Source organism: Eretmochelys imbricata, chromosome 6 (genome assembly GCF_965152235.1).
Source record: "Eretmochelys imbricata isolate rEreImb1 chromosome 6, rEreImb1.hap1, whole genome shotgun sequence".
Lineage (NCBI taxonomy): Eukaryota > Metazoa > Chordata > Testudines > Cheloniidae > Eretmochelys > Eretmochelys imbricata.
Genome location: NC_135577.1, coordinates 65,522,717 through 65,539,009, shown reverse-complemented (window position 1 = coordinate 65,539,009; position 16,293 = coordinate 65,522,717). Strand labels below are relative to the sequence as shown.

At 44.3% G+C, this 16,293-nt stretch overlaps 1 protein-coding gene across 1 annotated transcript in view; it reads right to left on the bottom strand.

Annotated features, from left to right (window-relative positions):
• SMOC1 (SPARC related modular calcium binding 1) overlaps window positions 1-16,293 on the bottom strand; it is a 122,127-nt gene that overhangs the window by 8,607 nt on the left and 97,227 nt on the right. Inside the window, exons 9-10 of the mRNA XM_077819972.1 lie at window positions 15,237-15,319; window positions 11,004-11,109 (exon numbers count right to left, since the gene is read on the bottom strand). Of these exons, the coding sequence (XP_077676098.1) occupies window positions 11,004-11,109; window positions 15,237-15,319 (189 nt within the window). The remainder of the gene's footprint in view (window positions 1-11,003; window positions 11,110-15,236; window positions 15,320-16,293) is intronic.

Genomic DNA, 16,293 nt, shown 5'->3' with positions numbered 1-16,293 from the left:
AAGAAAAACTGATGAAAAATCCAGGGGTCAGGACCAGTGGTGTTCAATTTCAAATCATTACTTCACTAGCAGAGAATGGTGGGGAAACTAGCCACTGTTTTTGTGGAGCCATTAAAAAAAAAAAATCAAAACAACGTCTTGTGCTCTGCATGCTGCCTATCTAACTGCAGTGAATAAACAGTCCTCAATGAGGAGGAAACAAAACATGTTCAAGGAAATGACGCTATAAAAGCTGAATGGCTTCCAGAGGTGACCTCCCTTTTCTTTCCTCTGCAAGTGGAGTTAGAGACAGGGCCAAGACAGATTAAGACTAAACCAGGACAAAGACTTTAGTCTCTTTCCCAAGAGTGAAGTAGCGCAGCCAGCCCTCCCCAGAAAGTAGCTTGTAGGCAATAATCAGATGGCTGCACTGCTACCTGGTGCTCTTCCTCTGACTTACTGCTATAAGACGACCTCCAGAAGTGCAGCCCAGATTCCAAGCATGCCATTTTACTCCACCCCAATGGTGACAGGAGGAAGGTTGGGTAATTATAAATTCAGATTCCTGTGTGAGTCTCGGGCTCTCTGGTTGTGGGTGCAAGTATATATACCTAGATTCAATCCCATTATAGGTGAAGCTTCTGAACACATTGAAATAAGACTGGTGATAGTTTTAGAGACTAGTGGTCTCTTCTGTATAAGGGATCTATGTGAAAAGGGCAAGGATGACATCTTCTCTGTTGCACAGCTGGGGAGAAGAAAGGGCTGCCGTACTTTGGGCCCTGCAGCCTTCTCAGCATCCTTCGACAAAGCAGATACTGTTGCTTAAGTAAGTGAAAAACAACAGCCTCGTCAATCTTCACTTTAATTCAGATCAGTAAAGAGGGGAAGATACAGCATGGCATGGAAGGTCGTGATCAGAGTGTGGGGGAAGATGGCGATTAGTGGCAAGCTTCTCAAGCAGCTTTACAAGTGATAAAAATAGATTTTTGAAGCGCAGTCTCTGCCCCAAGGCCTTGGGAAGCCTGAAATAATAAATACAAATGAACCTTCAACCAGCTAGAATAAAATAAGCTACAAAACCTATTTAAAAGATTTTATTTGACAATTTCTTTTGCATAATTCACTTCTGGGCTGTGTAGCAGACAAGCATGCAGAATTACAGCATCTGATCAGTGCCCACAGTAGAAGGCAGGCTAGGAGGCTGGCTTAGCTCTCGGAGCCAAAATACAAGCCAAACCACTGGAGCCATGGGAACACACAAAACAAAGACAGCATCGTGAAAGTAAGGGGTCATCTTGATTTTTCAGAGCCTTGAAACTCCGCATGAGGTACAGGTTGACAGGGAAGGAGAAAATGCAAATTAGACGTTGTTGTGACTTGCATTTGTGAATGTGGTCATTAGCGCTTTTTCCTTGTGGAAACTAGTTGGCTATCGCCTGAGGACTGGCTGATTTCCAAGGCCTGAGGGAACCATTGGGGTTCGGTGTTGTGGAAGAGAGAGGAGTTTTGGTTGCTGGGCTACAGAGCTAGGCTAGGACTCCTGACGGGGCTGAGTCCCAACCAGCCTTACCTCCTACCTGCACAAACACTTCCCCGACCCACCCACGTCTATCTGCCCTGCTGCCATTTCCCAACCTCTTTGTAAGTCTGGAACTAGCAGGGCTGAGGTGGCTCATGGCAGAAATGGTACAGAACTCAGAGCAGCAGCTGAGAGGAGACAGGATGTGACTGAGGTTCTCTGTCTGTTGGAAGGACAAATGGTGGCGCTCAGTAGGGGCAGGTGCCCAGGCAGGGAAGAAGTCTCCCTGTGTTCAAGAAATATAGCAAGAGTGGGTAAGAAGGAGGGGCTCCTCTTGGTGGAGAAGGGGGGGGTGGGAAATACAGCCATCTCCAATGCCTTGGTAAAGAACACAGAGGACAGGTGCAGCCCTTGGTGTTAGTATAAACACACCAAACCACTGGGCGAGGGTAAATCAAATACAATCATTCCAGCCAATGTGGGTTCTTGTACTGACAACTGCAGGTGGTGGTGGGGGGGGGGCAAACCCATAAGGATTACTTTAACCTAGTGTGTTTAACCTAGTGGGGAAGAGAATATATAGCTCATCTTGATCTTTAGCACCCTTAATGACTAGTTAGGCAGTGTTGCAGTCTCCAAGGTGGTAACCTGCCCTCGACTGCATGGACATAGGCCAGTTTAAGAGAGAATGGAGCAGAAGAGACTTAGAGGGATCCCTTAAATATCACAATTCTATGTCCAGGGTTTCCCTGGTTTAGTATTACATTAAACAATACAATAAAAACATCTTGAGATCTATGTTTCCACACAAAGATGCTCATATTTCATCAGTGTGACATGGCTTTATGTGATCGTATATCATTACTATGCCTCCATGTTTTGAGGCTGCATTGTGATGCAACGTCACTATATTGCAACAGCTGAACTATATATGGGACTAGAATTGTCCTGCAAGCACAATGCTCACAGGTTGTGGGACTGGCAAATTTTAGAGGACATGCATTCTGACTAGGACCCTCGTCCTGCCACTAAGGAGAGAGAGCTCAAATCAGCACTTGGAAGCAAAGGCCTTTCCTGAGCTGCATCTCTCCTGATCCAATCCATCAAGACCTAGAGAAGACTGAGCGAGAGCAATGTCAGCTGCTCAGTATGTTACTACATCATCATCTCCTGCTAATACTAGCCACATAAAAGGTCCACCAAATATTCCAACTCTCTTGGAAAGGTGCAGTAACTCCTTGGGTAAGACCAGGGGAAAACAAACCATACCAAAACAAGTCATGTGCACAGTATGGGAGGTCCCCTCAGCCTTCTCTCATTGACCACATCAAAACCATGCTTGCCTTTCTCCTGACTGTGCTCTTTAATACTGCGTGGTGAAGCAACCCATACAGGAAGGATGATTAATAATTCAGAGAAACACAAAAACTGCATCATCCCCTTCCCCATCATATGCAGTGAAGGCTTTCAACAAAAGCAGGTCTTCAAAAGAGGGGTGTGTGTTTATTTCATCATTTTGGAGGAAGAGAATTAGCACATCTCAGAGAGATTGCCTCACTTTTGCATCTACTCTGCTAATAAATATTTATATACCAATAGAGGAGGGAGCCTGATCTATAGGTCAAAAGTGCAGGAGTTGGAAGCAGGGTTTCTGGGTTCCAATCCCAGCTCCCCCACTGACTCACTGTGTTGCCTTGGGCATATCATTTTCCCTAACTACATCTTGATTTCTCCACCTATAAAATGGGGTAGTACCCACCTCATAGGGGAGAAAGAGTATCCATTTGTTAACTTGTAAGTGCTTTGAGATTCCTGGATGAAAGGTGCTACCTAAGAGTACAGTATTGTTATGATTACTTTGTATGTCTGTAGCACACTTCGATACTATTTGGTTAAACTGGCATAGACAAAAAAGCAAAGAGGTTACATAAGTAGGTGTGTTTTTAAGTGATTGTACTGAAGTCTGAAGCAGAGCAGGTGGGAATAATCTGAAAAGATTCCAAAAGGACAGATTTACTGAACTGATGTCTGTGCACTGTCTAAAACATCTTTAAGCCCACAGGGCCACATAGTCTGTCCTGCTAGCAAGATGCAAAGAGTTAATGTGGCAGGAGAGAGACAGAGGATATTGTGGAGGAGAACAGCAGTGTCAGACATCACTGATACTCAGGTCCACAGTCTGCATTTGATAAATCTCATTATCTTCCATAGGATTACAGTGGGTGTAGATCAGAGCACAGTAATCAGAAAGAGGATGTAGCTAATAAATTAAAATTTGTACACACAGTAACGGATGCATTGCTTCCCACTCACTCACAGCATCCTCATCATCTCCAAAGGCAGGCAAGCCAGATACACAATAGGTATGACTAACGTAATGTCTATGTCTAATACAAAAAGACTGTAGTTAAACAGAGACCTACTGTAACCGTGCGTTAGTATAAGTCCTGATCAAGAACACAACCCCTTTCCTGTCACCATGAGAAACTGTGCACAAAGAAAACTAAAAGGTGTGTACACTTTGGGACACATGGCATGTACCCCATGGAAAGCCATTAAGAAACCTCCCCCTTTTTGATTCAACCTCTGTTTGGCAATGAGAGTAGCTCCAGGATGGAGGGATGTGACTTGTGCAGTACCACGAAGGCCATGGCTGCATACACAGGCTACCAACTATAAATCAGAGGAAGTTATTCTCATCCTGTGCAAGCTGGAAGGAAGAAGTGGGAAGGAATGCAAGGTTGCTGGTAGAGTTAGGGTGAGGAGGAGACATAGTTAATTCAGCTTCCATGTCTTAGGATAAGGATGCGCACAGTTATCAACAGAGTTTTAAGAACTAACCCTGAAATTTTCTTGGTGGGGTTGCTGAAGAAAGGATGGACATGGGTGAAACTAAAGAATTAATAGGATAGCCTCTGCCAGCCTGTCAATGCCTGTGAGAGCTGATGTCTAGATAGATGCCCAAAAGGAGGAGTAGAGAGATAGGAAGTGAAGGAATTTAATAACCTGAGATTAAATTCATAATTGTTCTCACTTCTATTTCTTTGTTTCCTTTTATTTTTCTCTTTGTCCCAAAGTTAAATTACTAACTGTGGTACATAGCTTGCACGGGGGCAGGTTACTCTCATTAAATTGTGACAGGGTCGCATATTTGTTTGCTCAGCCTCCTTTTCCAAAAGCTGTGTTCAGACTAAACAAAAAGCTACCCCACACAGTCCAGACTCATTATGGAGAGACACACCACCCTTTCATGGTTAAAACTGAAGTTCTCTTCCTTCTGTAAACCCAGTTTTTACCCCTACCTCCACCTAATCTAAACCCAAAGCAATCCACCTGAAATTATACAGGTGACATATCATTCTTAATAAGATTTTCTCGGGAAAGTATGGGATAAATCTTTTTTGGGGGGGGGGGTAAAAATGGCCACCATTCACTTTTCAAAGATCCACCCCCTTATGGTTTTTTATCTTGTATCTTTCTTTAGGCTGGAATTTCCAAATAAGCCTAAAGGGAGTTTGGCACACAACTCTGACTGAAATTCAATAGGAGATGGACATCTCTCGCGCTCCTTTGAAAACCCCTAGCTTTTGTTCAAATAACTTCAGAATGTTTGGCTTAACTTCAGAATGCACTGGAGATGTTCACACCAAAGATAGCTTTTACTTTGCTTGCTCCAAATTCCTGGAGCACACACGGGGATCCTCAGGGGTGATTTTGGAAAGGAATCTTCAGAACTCTTACATAGGGTATAACTGGTAACTTAAAACAAAGGGACACACTTGCTGTGCTGTGATGTGCCATGCATAGGGGAGCTCCTGAAAACTGCATCCTAAACTAAAATTTCCCAGGATGTTACACGATCAGCAAAATTGCTAACAAGTGACAGCACACATATTTTAACTTTTAACATTTATTTTTGGAAGTTAGTTCTCTACCACAGTCAGAAACTGAAACCAGGTCTTTAGGATAGGGAAATCCTGGTAAGGATCACCTTGGTCTATTTTGGAATCTGAATTCCTGCACCATATGAATGGGCCTGGCTCTTGCAAAATTAATCATAGATTAGAATGTACCCAAAATCAGCCAAGTGAAACAATTTAAATAAAAAAACTGAAGCTTCCATTTGTGTTTAGATTTTCTTCTGTATTACTTCGACTGTGGATATCTTTTCAATAAGGGCACCAAACTCAGGATAATAAGCCAAGTCTCTGCTAAATATACGTTTAATTACTTTTTGGAACTGTATACTAACAGATATGCCCAGATCTATTACATGAACGTGAAGTTAGAAATGCATTTTACCAGAGATTTTCTATTTTTAAAGGTTGAATAAAATCTATTTAGCTATTTGCCAGTTATGTGAACTGGGGTTAGGGGGAGGAAGACGTAAGGTCTGATCTTATTTGCATTATTGTAAAGTAGAAGGAGTAACTCCATTAGAATCAATAGCTTTGCATTTGTGTAAGTAAGAGTTATGCAGATGGCAAATTTGGTTTTTTGCATGTCCAGTAAGAAAAAAAAAAGGTCTTACCAGGTTTTTACTGACATTGCCTAAAGCACTACAGAGTTGCACAATCCCACAGTTCTGCAGCTAGATTTTTTGGGTGTAAATATAGAAGGGTGCAGTTTAGCACAACTCTACTTACGTTTTAAATGCAATTCTCTTTTTCTCCCCATCTGTGTCTTTCCCATCTCAAAAAAAAAAAAAAAATACAAAGAAGGAAATTAAATGTGAAGCCACATGAATGGTTTTGTGGTATTAAAGATAAAAATTTGAATGTGAAAAGATTGAGAAGTTCTTGCTTCTTCTCATACTCAGATTCATAGGTTTAAACCAGGCAGAAGGATCCATTAGACAATCTAGTTTTACCTTCTGTATATCACGGGCCATTAAATTTCATCCAGTTAACCCTTTAATGAACCCAATAATTTGTGTTCGATTGAAGTACATCTTCCAGAAGGGCATCCAGTTTTGATTTAAAGACTTCAAGAGATGGAGAACCTACCACGTCCCTTGGTTGGTTGTTCCAATGGTCAATCACCCTCACTGTTAAACTGTGCCTTATTTCTACTTTGAATTTATCTGGCTTCAGCTTCCAGACATTGGTGGTTCTTATGCCTTTCTTTACTTGATTAAGGAGCCCTTTCATTCCCAGCCTGTTCTCCCCAAGAAGGTACTTAAGGCACCTCTTGATCTTCTTTTAAACAAGCTAAGTGGACTGAACTCCCTAAGTCTCTCAATGGAAGGCATTTTTTTTCAATCCATAAATCATTTTTGTGGCTTTTTTCCTGCAACTTCTCTGGTTTTTTCACAACTTTTTTAAATATGTGGACACCAGAATTGTTTATAGTATCTGTCTCACCAACATCATACACAGAGGTAGTGTTTCCCTTCTACTCCTACTTGCTACTTTCCTGTTTATACCTCCAAAGATAACATTGGCCCTTTTTGCCACACCATTGCACTGGGAGCTCCTGTTCAGCTGCTTGCCCTTTATGCCACCTAAATCCTTCTCAGGGTCACTGCTTTCTAGGATACAGATTCCCATTCTGTAGGCCTGGCCTGCATTATATGTTCCTGGATGTAGGAATTCACATTTGGCTGTATTAAAATGCAAGGGTCCAGCTTACCAAATGATACAAATTACTCTCTAATAGAGTATTATCAGGAAATTTTCAATGGAAGTTTTTCCTTGGAAAATGCCAATTCCCTGAAACCAAAACTTTTTGAGGGAACATACCAGTTTTCATGTAGCTACCATTGGGAAAAGTTTCTCAGGTCTAGGATGGAGAGCGGACCCCACCTTCCGAATAGCCAATAGCCCAGTAGTCAGGGTACTCACCTGGGATGTGGGAGACCAAGATTCACATCCTTGGTCTGAATCAGGCAGAGTTGGGACTTGAACCTGGGTCTTCCGAATCCCATGGAAGTGCCCTAACCATTGGGCTATTGGCTATTCCAAAATGTGTCTTTTGGCTATCTGTCTCTTTTTACATCAAAAAACTTAAAAATGTCTTGGTTTGGTCCTGATACCAAACAGGAACATTTCTGAAATCTCAAACATTTCAGCGGAATGAGAAATCTGTTTCCTGCCCAGCTCTACTCAATAAGACTGCCCTGTCCTCATGATCACGTATCATTCTGCCAGTCTTTGTGTCATCCAGAAATGTTATCAACAATGATTTTACATTTGCTTCAGATCATTGGCTATTTTTGCTTAAACTTAAAAAAATAAAATAAAATAAAATAAAATAAAATAAAATAAAATAAAAGTGGGGTGGCAGTGACAGTCTATTTGGGCAGACAGCAAGCACTGGAAATTTCAGCCTGAAAGATGAAAGTGTAGTAAAGTTATGAGAAAGCAGAAAAGGGTGTTAGAATGGAAACTGTTGTGCAAGCTTAGTTGGAGTGAGCCTGGCTGCTATAGCTATAATATGGGTGGTGATGGCCACACAGTAAATGCAATTTGTCTCACAACTTTGATCACCTCAGCTGACATTAAAAAAAGTACACAAAGCCACCGTATTTTTCTTCTCGTATATGCCCTGCCTGTTCAGAGAACTGTAAAATTAACATTTATTATGGACATAGTGGCAAGGTTTTGGTCCAGTATCTCATAAACCAAAGATGTCACAAAATCTCAGGGCTAATAATGAGGGTTTTAGCCTTTTCGAGAGTTAGGAATACCTCTTTCTACGAGGATAAACATTTTGTTTCTAGTACTGGTAAGAAGTTGATAGATAAAACATTAGAGAGAATAAAAGAACAATTTGAGGTCATTTTTAGAAATTTCTGAAGTGTATTAGACTCCCCCCCGCCCCCAGGAGGACTGTACAGTAGGACTTGCACCACTAGGCAGCTGCCTGACTCTGCAGACTCAGAGATCCAAAATAAAAACTGTACCAATACATTATTTATTTCAAAGTCTCTGATTCCTAAGATGCTTTCTGTGCAAGATATATGGCACCAGAATGGTGTGGTACGATGGAAAAGTTGGACACACGCCCTTTGGAGATGGCCTGGTGCATGTGGAAGTTTACGCCAGAGGAGTTTCTTGCATTTAATTATGGCTGCAGGTATGCAAAATATTTGGGTGGTGGAGCAATTTGCCTCACTTGGAGTGGACTGTTGAAAGGTTTCTTTTTCCCCTTGCGCACTGGCTGTTGATACTGTAGCTTGAAATAAATCAGCATGAAGATTGTGAAGAGCAAGATAGTGAAGGATGCTGCCAGAAAGGGCCCCATTAAAAGGTTAGAAATACACAACGCTTTGAAGACTTAGGAAGTAAGCATGCAAGGTTTTTAGAAAGGTAGCTGGACATCTCTCCTCCCTACAATACTGCTTTGTGGTCAGCTTTATTTACAAGAGTGCTGACAGAGAAATCCAAAAGGGATGCTAAATAAATATGAAATATTCTCGAGGGCTTGCCTTTACCCACATCCACTGTTTTTGTACCATCCAAATTTCACAAAATTGGCATTTGGAGCGCTTATATCTAGGAAGGGAACAATGCGTCTCCACTCTAGCGTATTTAACTTCTACTACTGTACAAACGTTTTTCATTCTGTTTGTATGTATTCTGATATGCCAGGCATATTGTTACCTGATGGACTGCACAGTATGCAGTTCATATGCCCTCAGCCACCATGGTGATTCGGCAGACTTTAACTAAATATTGATGCACAACTACCAATGCTGAGAATAACTGGGCATAAGGCGAAACCCTCAAAAATAAATATTTATGTCAGGCAATTAGAGACCATTCTGCTCCCTTCAGTATCTTCAAAGATCAAAGTCTGGTACATTTGCACATTGATCCTCCAACATCAAACACATGCACGGTTCTCACTTTCTCTGGAGCAATAGGGTATGCCAGCGTGACTGCTCTAAATAAAATATACACATACATGCATGTCTGTCATGCACACCTCTAAATACTTCAACATGCACACCTTTCTGCTGGCATTAAACACTTCAGTGTTATCCAGCAGATCATACATAAACCAGAATAATCATCCTTTGCCTTTATATACACCAAGACCTCACCAAAACACCAACATATTAATCCTCACGCTCCTGTGAGGTAGGACAGTTTTGTTATCCCACTTTACAGATGGCCATCCACAGGCATGGAGAAGTTTAAAGGCTGCCTGACGTTACACACGCCATCTGTGGAAGAGCTGGAAACAGAACCTAGTGATGCTAACCACAGAAGTTCAAAAATCATAAGCCAGCCCTCAACATATCATGAGATTTATTTTAAAAAGATTGCATTGGGGGGGTTGGCCTGTCTTTTGAGGTTTGAACTCCCCCTGCCCACCCCTAGTGTATACGTGGCAGTTTAAACAGCTCTCCCAAATGTACACAGTGAGGTGATGTTGACGTCAGCTGCAGGAGCTCTCACTGGCTGCCTGGCTTTTCCCCAAAGCCCAACATTCCAGTTAATTCATTCTGTGTCCCACCCAGCCCCACATCTGCCCATCTCAGCCCGGCAATTCACTAGGCACCTCCCCACACCATACATCAGTTCTGCCTATGCCCCCAGCACCACCTCTGCTCCTCTTGCAGCTCCAGGGATTCTTTAACCCTCTCTCCCAGGTCTGTGGGGGCTACAACAGGGTCCCTTCTCCCCCTTTCCAGAGAGGGAGAGAAGCTAAGAGCAGAATGGCCCATTGTTCCGGGGGGGTGGGGGGAAGGAGGGAGCAGAGCTGCTGGGGTGTTTCTGCTCCCTCCTCTCCTTCCCCCTCCTGTGAGAATGGTGTCGGCTGCTCCTTCTCACCCCTTCCCCACCCAAGAATTCCTCTGGTCTCCAAAGGGAAGGGGGAGAACTCTGCTTACCTCCTGCAGCAGCCTGATTGGTTGCTCTTCCCCAGGAAGTGGGGAAGGCAGCCAATCAGAGGGTTTTTCCCCATAGGTGCTGGAACTAGGGGTGCTGGTCGGGCTGCCACACCCTCTAGCTTAAAGTTGTTTCCATTATATACAAGGTTGACAGTTTGGCTCAATGGATCTCAGCACCCGCACTATAAAAATTGTTCCAGTGCCTCTGGGCCTGGCTCACATTTGCAAGAGGGTTAGAGCTTCTCACAACATGGCCAGAGGGCCTCTAGCCCCAGCTGAAATTGCAAGAGTTGGCAACACAAGAATTCTGATCTTCAGTCCCGTTATAGCTACTAGTCCACAGAGCCTCCATAAACAGATCAGAATTTTATTAGCCCTCTCTTTATGCCCCAGAGGATGAAAGACAAAGTGACTTCCTCCTACTGAGCTCTCATTACACACTGTAAATGGGATGTTCTGACCTTGATGGTAGAACAGCTTCACAGGGGCAGGTGGTCAGGGTTACAGTGACAGAACAGAGTTTGGAGCTGTGGCATTAGTTTTCCTTGTATCCAGTAGAATTAGAATGATCTCTAGTTCAGAGCAAGAAACCCCTACCCCACTTAACTCACGTCCAGAGCTCTGTAGCTGTCTCATTCATGTTTGAAATCTTTCCAGACTCACCTTCCTCCTCCAGCAGGTGTGGCTGAGTTAATGGCCTGTACCATGTCCGTAGTCAGAGCGTCCAGTAAGCTGGTAATAAATTCTACTTTCTTCCCTTCTGGGCAGCCTGCAAAACGTGAAGTGGAAGAGTATCTTGAGAACACAGAAAGTCAATCTCCTACCCTGATTCAACGCTCTTCAATGGGGAGATAGCATGGTCTCTGTAACTGTAAGGTTGAATATGACACCATTAATAAGTCTCTAACCAAAGGTAGAAGAATCCTTGAGCAGCTTTTAGCCTCTCACATGTACTCAGCTAATTCCAGACACCTCCAGATCTACCTGTGTTTTGCATGAATACTACTTTTGTTCACTTCTTTCCTGGTTGGTGCCCCAGTTGTCTGTCTTTCTCACTTCACTGGGTGACTCCTCTGGGGTCTAGTAATGGCCTCAGATCACCAGCTTCCCCTGTTGACCAGAATCAGTGTTCACTGTTGATTCCTGGCATGATCACGGTAACCCCTGCCAGGAAGATAGCCTCCCACCAACACAGAGCACCATTGTCAACATTTTCTGCGTTCCCATACGTGCACACACGACCCATGACAGTGATCTAAAAACTTACCTCAATCACTTTGACAGCTGAAAGTGACTTGCAAATTATTATAACTAAATTCCTCCTTTGCAGTAATGCAGGCTCCATTTTCTGCCATACCCAACCTAAGGAAAACAGTCACGAGCATCTCCCCATATCATATATATTACATACACTCATCTGCCCCTTAGCGCTCATTTGGCAGGCAGTCCAGAAAATGTCAGCAACGTAAAGGGTAAGCTGCTATGGCAGCAGCAGTAGCCCACTCACTTAAAAGAGCTTTTTGTTGCAGAAATGAGAAGGCTGAAAGCTGTTTGCTAGAAGTCGTCTCCCAGGGGTCTCAGCATCTCACCCTCTGCTGGGACTACCAGAGTTGCTTGTAGATAGCAAATGACAAACTCTCCTTCCCTCCTTCTTCTGGTTTTTGTGGAAGCAGCCATGACACAATTTGTATAGCATAGTATGCGCGCGTGTACACATGTGTGTGGGTAAGTTTCTCTCCCCTTGGTATCTGCAGGATTTTTTATGAAGGGGCAATTAACGTAGTGGCTGCAGTAATGCAGGTTTCAAAGGATGGGATGACCCTTTGGACAACCGCACTGAGTCCTCCAATAAAGGGGTCCCTCTCAGATAATTAAGAGTAATTGGGAAGATCTCACTGATGTTTGGCTTGGGAGTATTACTCCGCTTGGGGAGCACATAGGAATGGGGAAGTACAGAACATCCTATAGCTCTCCTCTCCTTCCCTCACTCCTTTGATGTGACTGTGTGGATCACTAATGGCTCATCATACCTAAGCCCAGTTAATACACTGACGATGTGATAGAAATCTCCAGCCTGAATCAAATGGGATGGCATGATGAGACTGCCTACAATGGCACGTAGCCAATCTCTGACTGTTCGTAGGAAAATATCCCCAGTGGCCTGTGATGGGACATTAGATAGGGAGGGCTCTGAGTTACTACAGAGAATTTTTTTTCCCAGGGTCATTTGCAGGTTTAAATTAGTGTAAATGGTGGGTTCTCTGTAACTTGAAGTCTTTAAATCAGGATGTGAGGACTTCAGTAACTCAGCCAGAGGTTATGGGTCTATTACAGGAATGGGTGGGTGAGGTTCTGTGGCCTGCAATGTGCAGGTGGTCATACTAGATGGTCATGATGGTCCCTTCTGACCATAAAGTCTATGAGTCTATAAATGGAGTCACAAATGAACAAGAACCACAGCAGTTCTCAGGCAGTTTGCAGCTGGGGTCAGCAACCCTCTGTGGGGGGTTCCTGAACAACACCGACAGTAACCATCGTGCAAGTCAATACACCCAAGCATCCAGCTGAAGGAGCTACCCAATACATCTGGGGAGGAAGAAAGGGGAAGCTGCAGGGGATACACATTAGTAGAATCTGCCATTGAGACCACACCTCATCTCTGCCACAGTATGCAGTCCCCTCCCTATTACAGTAGTTTCTGCCACCTGTCCTGCTGCACTGCCTTCTCAAGCAGTGTCCCAAAGGACAGGGAGCAGTAGCTGCAGTTGCTGGGGCTGGGGCAAAGGAAGAAGAGATGCTCTTTTCTGGAAGCTCTAGACCCTCCCCCTTTCCCCAAGGAGCAGAGAGAAGGTCCCAGGAAAAGAGCCCAGGAGCAAAAAGGATGGAGAGGAAGAAGTGAAGCAGGCCCCAAGCTACTGGGCTCTTTATAGGCTGGAAGGCTCCATTCCTTCTCCAGTGGGAAAATGTATCAACCCAGCCTGTTTCCTCCAACCTCTCTCCCTCCCTTTTGGGAAAATAAGGTTGGTCTCTGAGCAACTGGGCACCTTCTTTCTGTTCCTTAGAAGGGTGTGAGAGGAGCAGGAGGCTGAGTAACAGCAGCTGGGAGGACAGCTCTGGGGGGAGAGCACACAGCAGGGTGCCCGGGAGAGAGTGACTGGATAGCAGCCAACAGCCTATGCGGGAGGACAAACAGCCTAAATTAATTGTACCTGGGAGTTTGGGGGGTGGGGGGCACTACAAGTTGCCACCTACATTAGCTGAGGGTGGGGCCTAGGCAGGGGCCATCCATCCCTCTCCAAACCCCCTTTCCTTGATGCTCCATGAAAAGCCCAGGCAGGGACTCTCCCCTCAAGCCCCACTGAGTATCCAGGGCAGAGATTCTCTACCTCACCCCTTCGTTAATAGATGGGGAACCGATTCATTCACTTCCCTCATTGAGGAAACATCCCTGAAAATAGGTTCTATGTCTCAGAACCATTATAACTGGTTACTTATGGGGCAGTGATTTTTCTCTAAGCCCATGACATCTTGAGATGCCACTTCCATACAGTGTGTCCCTTGGAACATGCCGGCGAGGAGGACCTCTTTCTGTAATGCAGAGGTTGCGATAAGGTCCTCTTCCTGATTGCCCGGGATATACTGGGTGATGGGAGACTGAACCCTCTCGGTTTCCCCCATAACACACTGGCAAGTAGGGCACACACTGCCCATTCCCCCAGGGAATGCCGGGCAAAGAAGTAGGGCTTTCTGTCAGTTTCCCCAGGGCATGCTCTTTTAGGCTATATCTACACTAGCACTTTTGTTGGCCAGGGTGTGAAAAAAAATACCTCCCTGACTGACATAAGTTTCACCAACAAAAGCACCAGTGTGGACAGCACTGTGTCGGCAGCAGATGCTCTCCCACTGACATAGCTACCGCCACTCGTTGGGGGTGGTTTAATTTATGCAGACGGAAGAGGTCTTTCCAGTCAGCATAGAGCAGTTACATGGGAGACCTTACAGAGGTGCAGCTTACAGAGATGTAGCGGTAGGGCTGTGCCACTGTACAGTCTGTAGTGTGGACATAGTCTTACTCCAGCATAATACCCAATTTGTGTGCACGTATTTAGGCATTACACTTCTGATAAACTGATTTTAAAAAGTGACTATGCCTCCCTTACATTTGTCCTGCCTTTGCTTTTCCTTCACTCCACTTTTCTTTTCCCTTCTACTGAATCTTATATCTTTTCTTGTTTTTTTCAGCATTAATTTCTTTATTCTAGTTCTCTGACAAGGTTAACGAGCAAGTTGTTCCTTTATTTCCTTTTTGCCCTCTATCTCCTAGTGCTCTATGTTTTGTTCTCTCCTTTCTTAATTGTGTTATTTCAATTTCTCCTTCTCCCTTTCCCAGTTTCTCTCTGCCTCCTCCTATTCTATGAACATTTCCCTCTCAGCTCATTACTCCTACTTGCTTCTCTCTCTCTCTCCCCGCTGCCACCTGTGGTCTCTGCACCAATCATTTTTCTGTTCTCAGACAGTTGTATTTTCCTATGCGCAAAGCCATACACCCAGCTATTTTCTTGCACGCGCGCACACACACACACACACTAGGTTGGGGCAACCCTGCAGTTTCTACCCCATGTCCAAGCTCCATACAAATGAAGGGAAGGGGCCAATTTTCACCATCTCCCTCCAAAGGGAGGGAGACAGCAATTAGAGCACAAAGATGTATTAGAAGCGATTTTCATCCTCTGCCTTCAAATGGTGGGGAACCACTTCACACACACACACACACACAAAATATCCATGCTAAAACATATACATACAGCAAATCCCCATTCTTCTAAACAAAACAGACTTTCCCCTTTTCGCACGTAACCAGCATTAACGACAGACGGATGTCTCCTCCACTCTAACCTGGAAGCTCTCGGTCCTTGAATGGATCATCAATCTCTGTGCTCTTCGATCTGGCGTCAGTTTCACACACTGGGGTCTCATAGCTGGAAAAGGAAGAGGGGAAAGAGGTTCAATCATTTGATATAGTTTCAGAGAGATCAGGTTGTCATTAAGACGTTGGTGAATATTTCAGTATTGCCTCATAGGCTCAATGTAGAGGACACAAAAAACAGGAATCCAGGTAAGAAATAAATTGGCTCAGACTCAATCTGCATATGACCAGGGTGATGCTTGTAGGAAGATGGAAGCACTTGGAGGAATCAGCACGAATGTAATTTTGCCTTCTATATCCCAGGCCTCTTCCCTTTGCTTGTCAGAGAGCGGTCATCTCTTGGGGTCCTCAAGAACTGTTCACCATCAGTGGTTGCCTAGATGGCCAAGAAAACCAGCTGGCCAGGTGGTCATGCTCATTTCTCTCAGATGCAAGCTTAAGCACAGCAAGCCAGGAATTCTGCAAGGGGGAGTGCAATGCATTTTACCTTCTAAGGAAGGAGATTCCTTCCTTAGAAGGTAAAATGCATTGCACTCCCCCACCTCATTCTCCTTCCTTAGAAGTTTTTAAGGTCAGGCTTGACAAAGCCCTGGCTGGGATGATTTAGTTGGGGATTGGTCCTGCTTTGAGCAGGGGGTTGGACTAGATGACCTCATGAGGTCCCTTCCAACCCTGATTCTGTGATACCTTGCCTTGATCCAGATGAGCACCTGCAGAGTACACATTTCAGCATGCACCAGCCTATTAAATAGAGCAGACCAATAAAAGCATCTCCGGGAGCTATACTAGCTGCCAGTTCAAACCGTTCAAGTTCGGTTCGCTCTCTTTAAAAAGTTTCAAATAGCCCAGGATTGAGCTATCTCAAGGGTGCCCCTCTCTACAGCAGCTTTGTCCACTACTAATGACAAAGCCAGGTTCAAACTCACAGAGGCTAGTTATCAGAGCTTGCTAGCCCCACAGTTTGTTCCTGTGGAGCTTTCGAGTTGCGGGGCACAGAGGATCCCGCCTGGAGAGCTTTACGCAGCA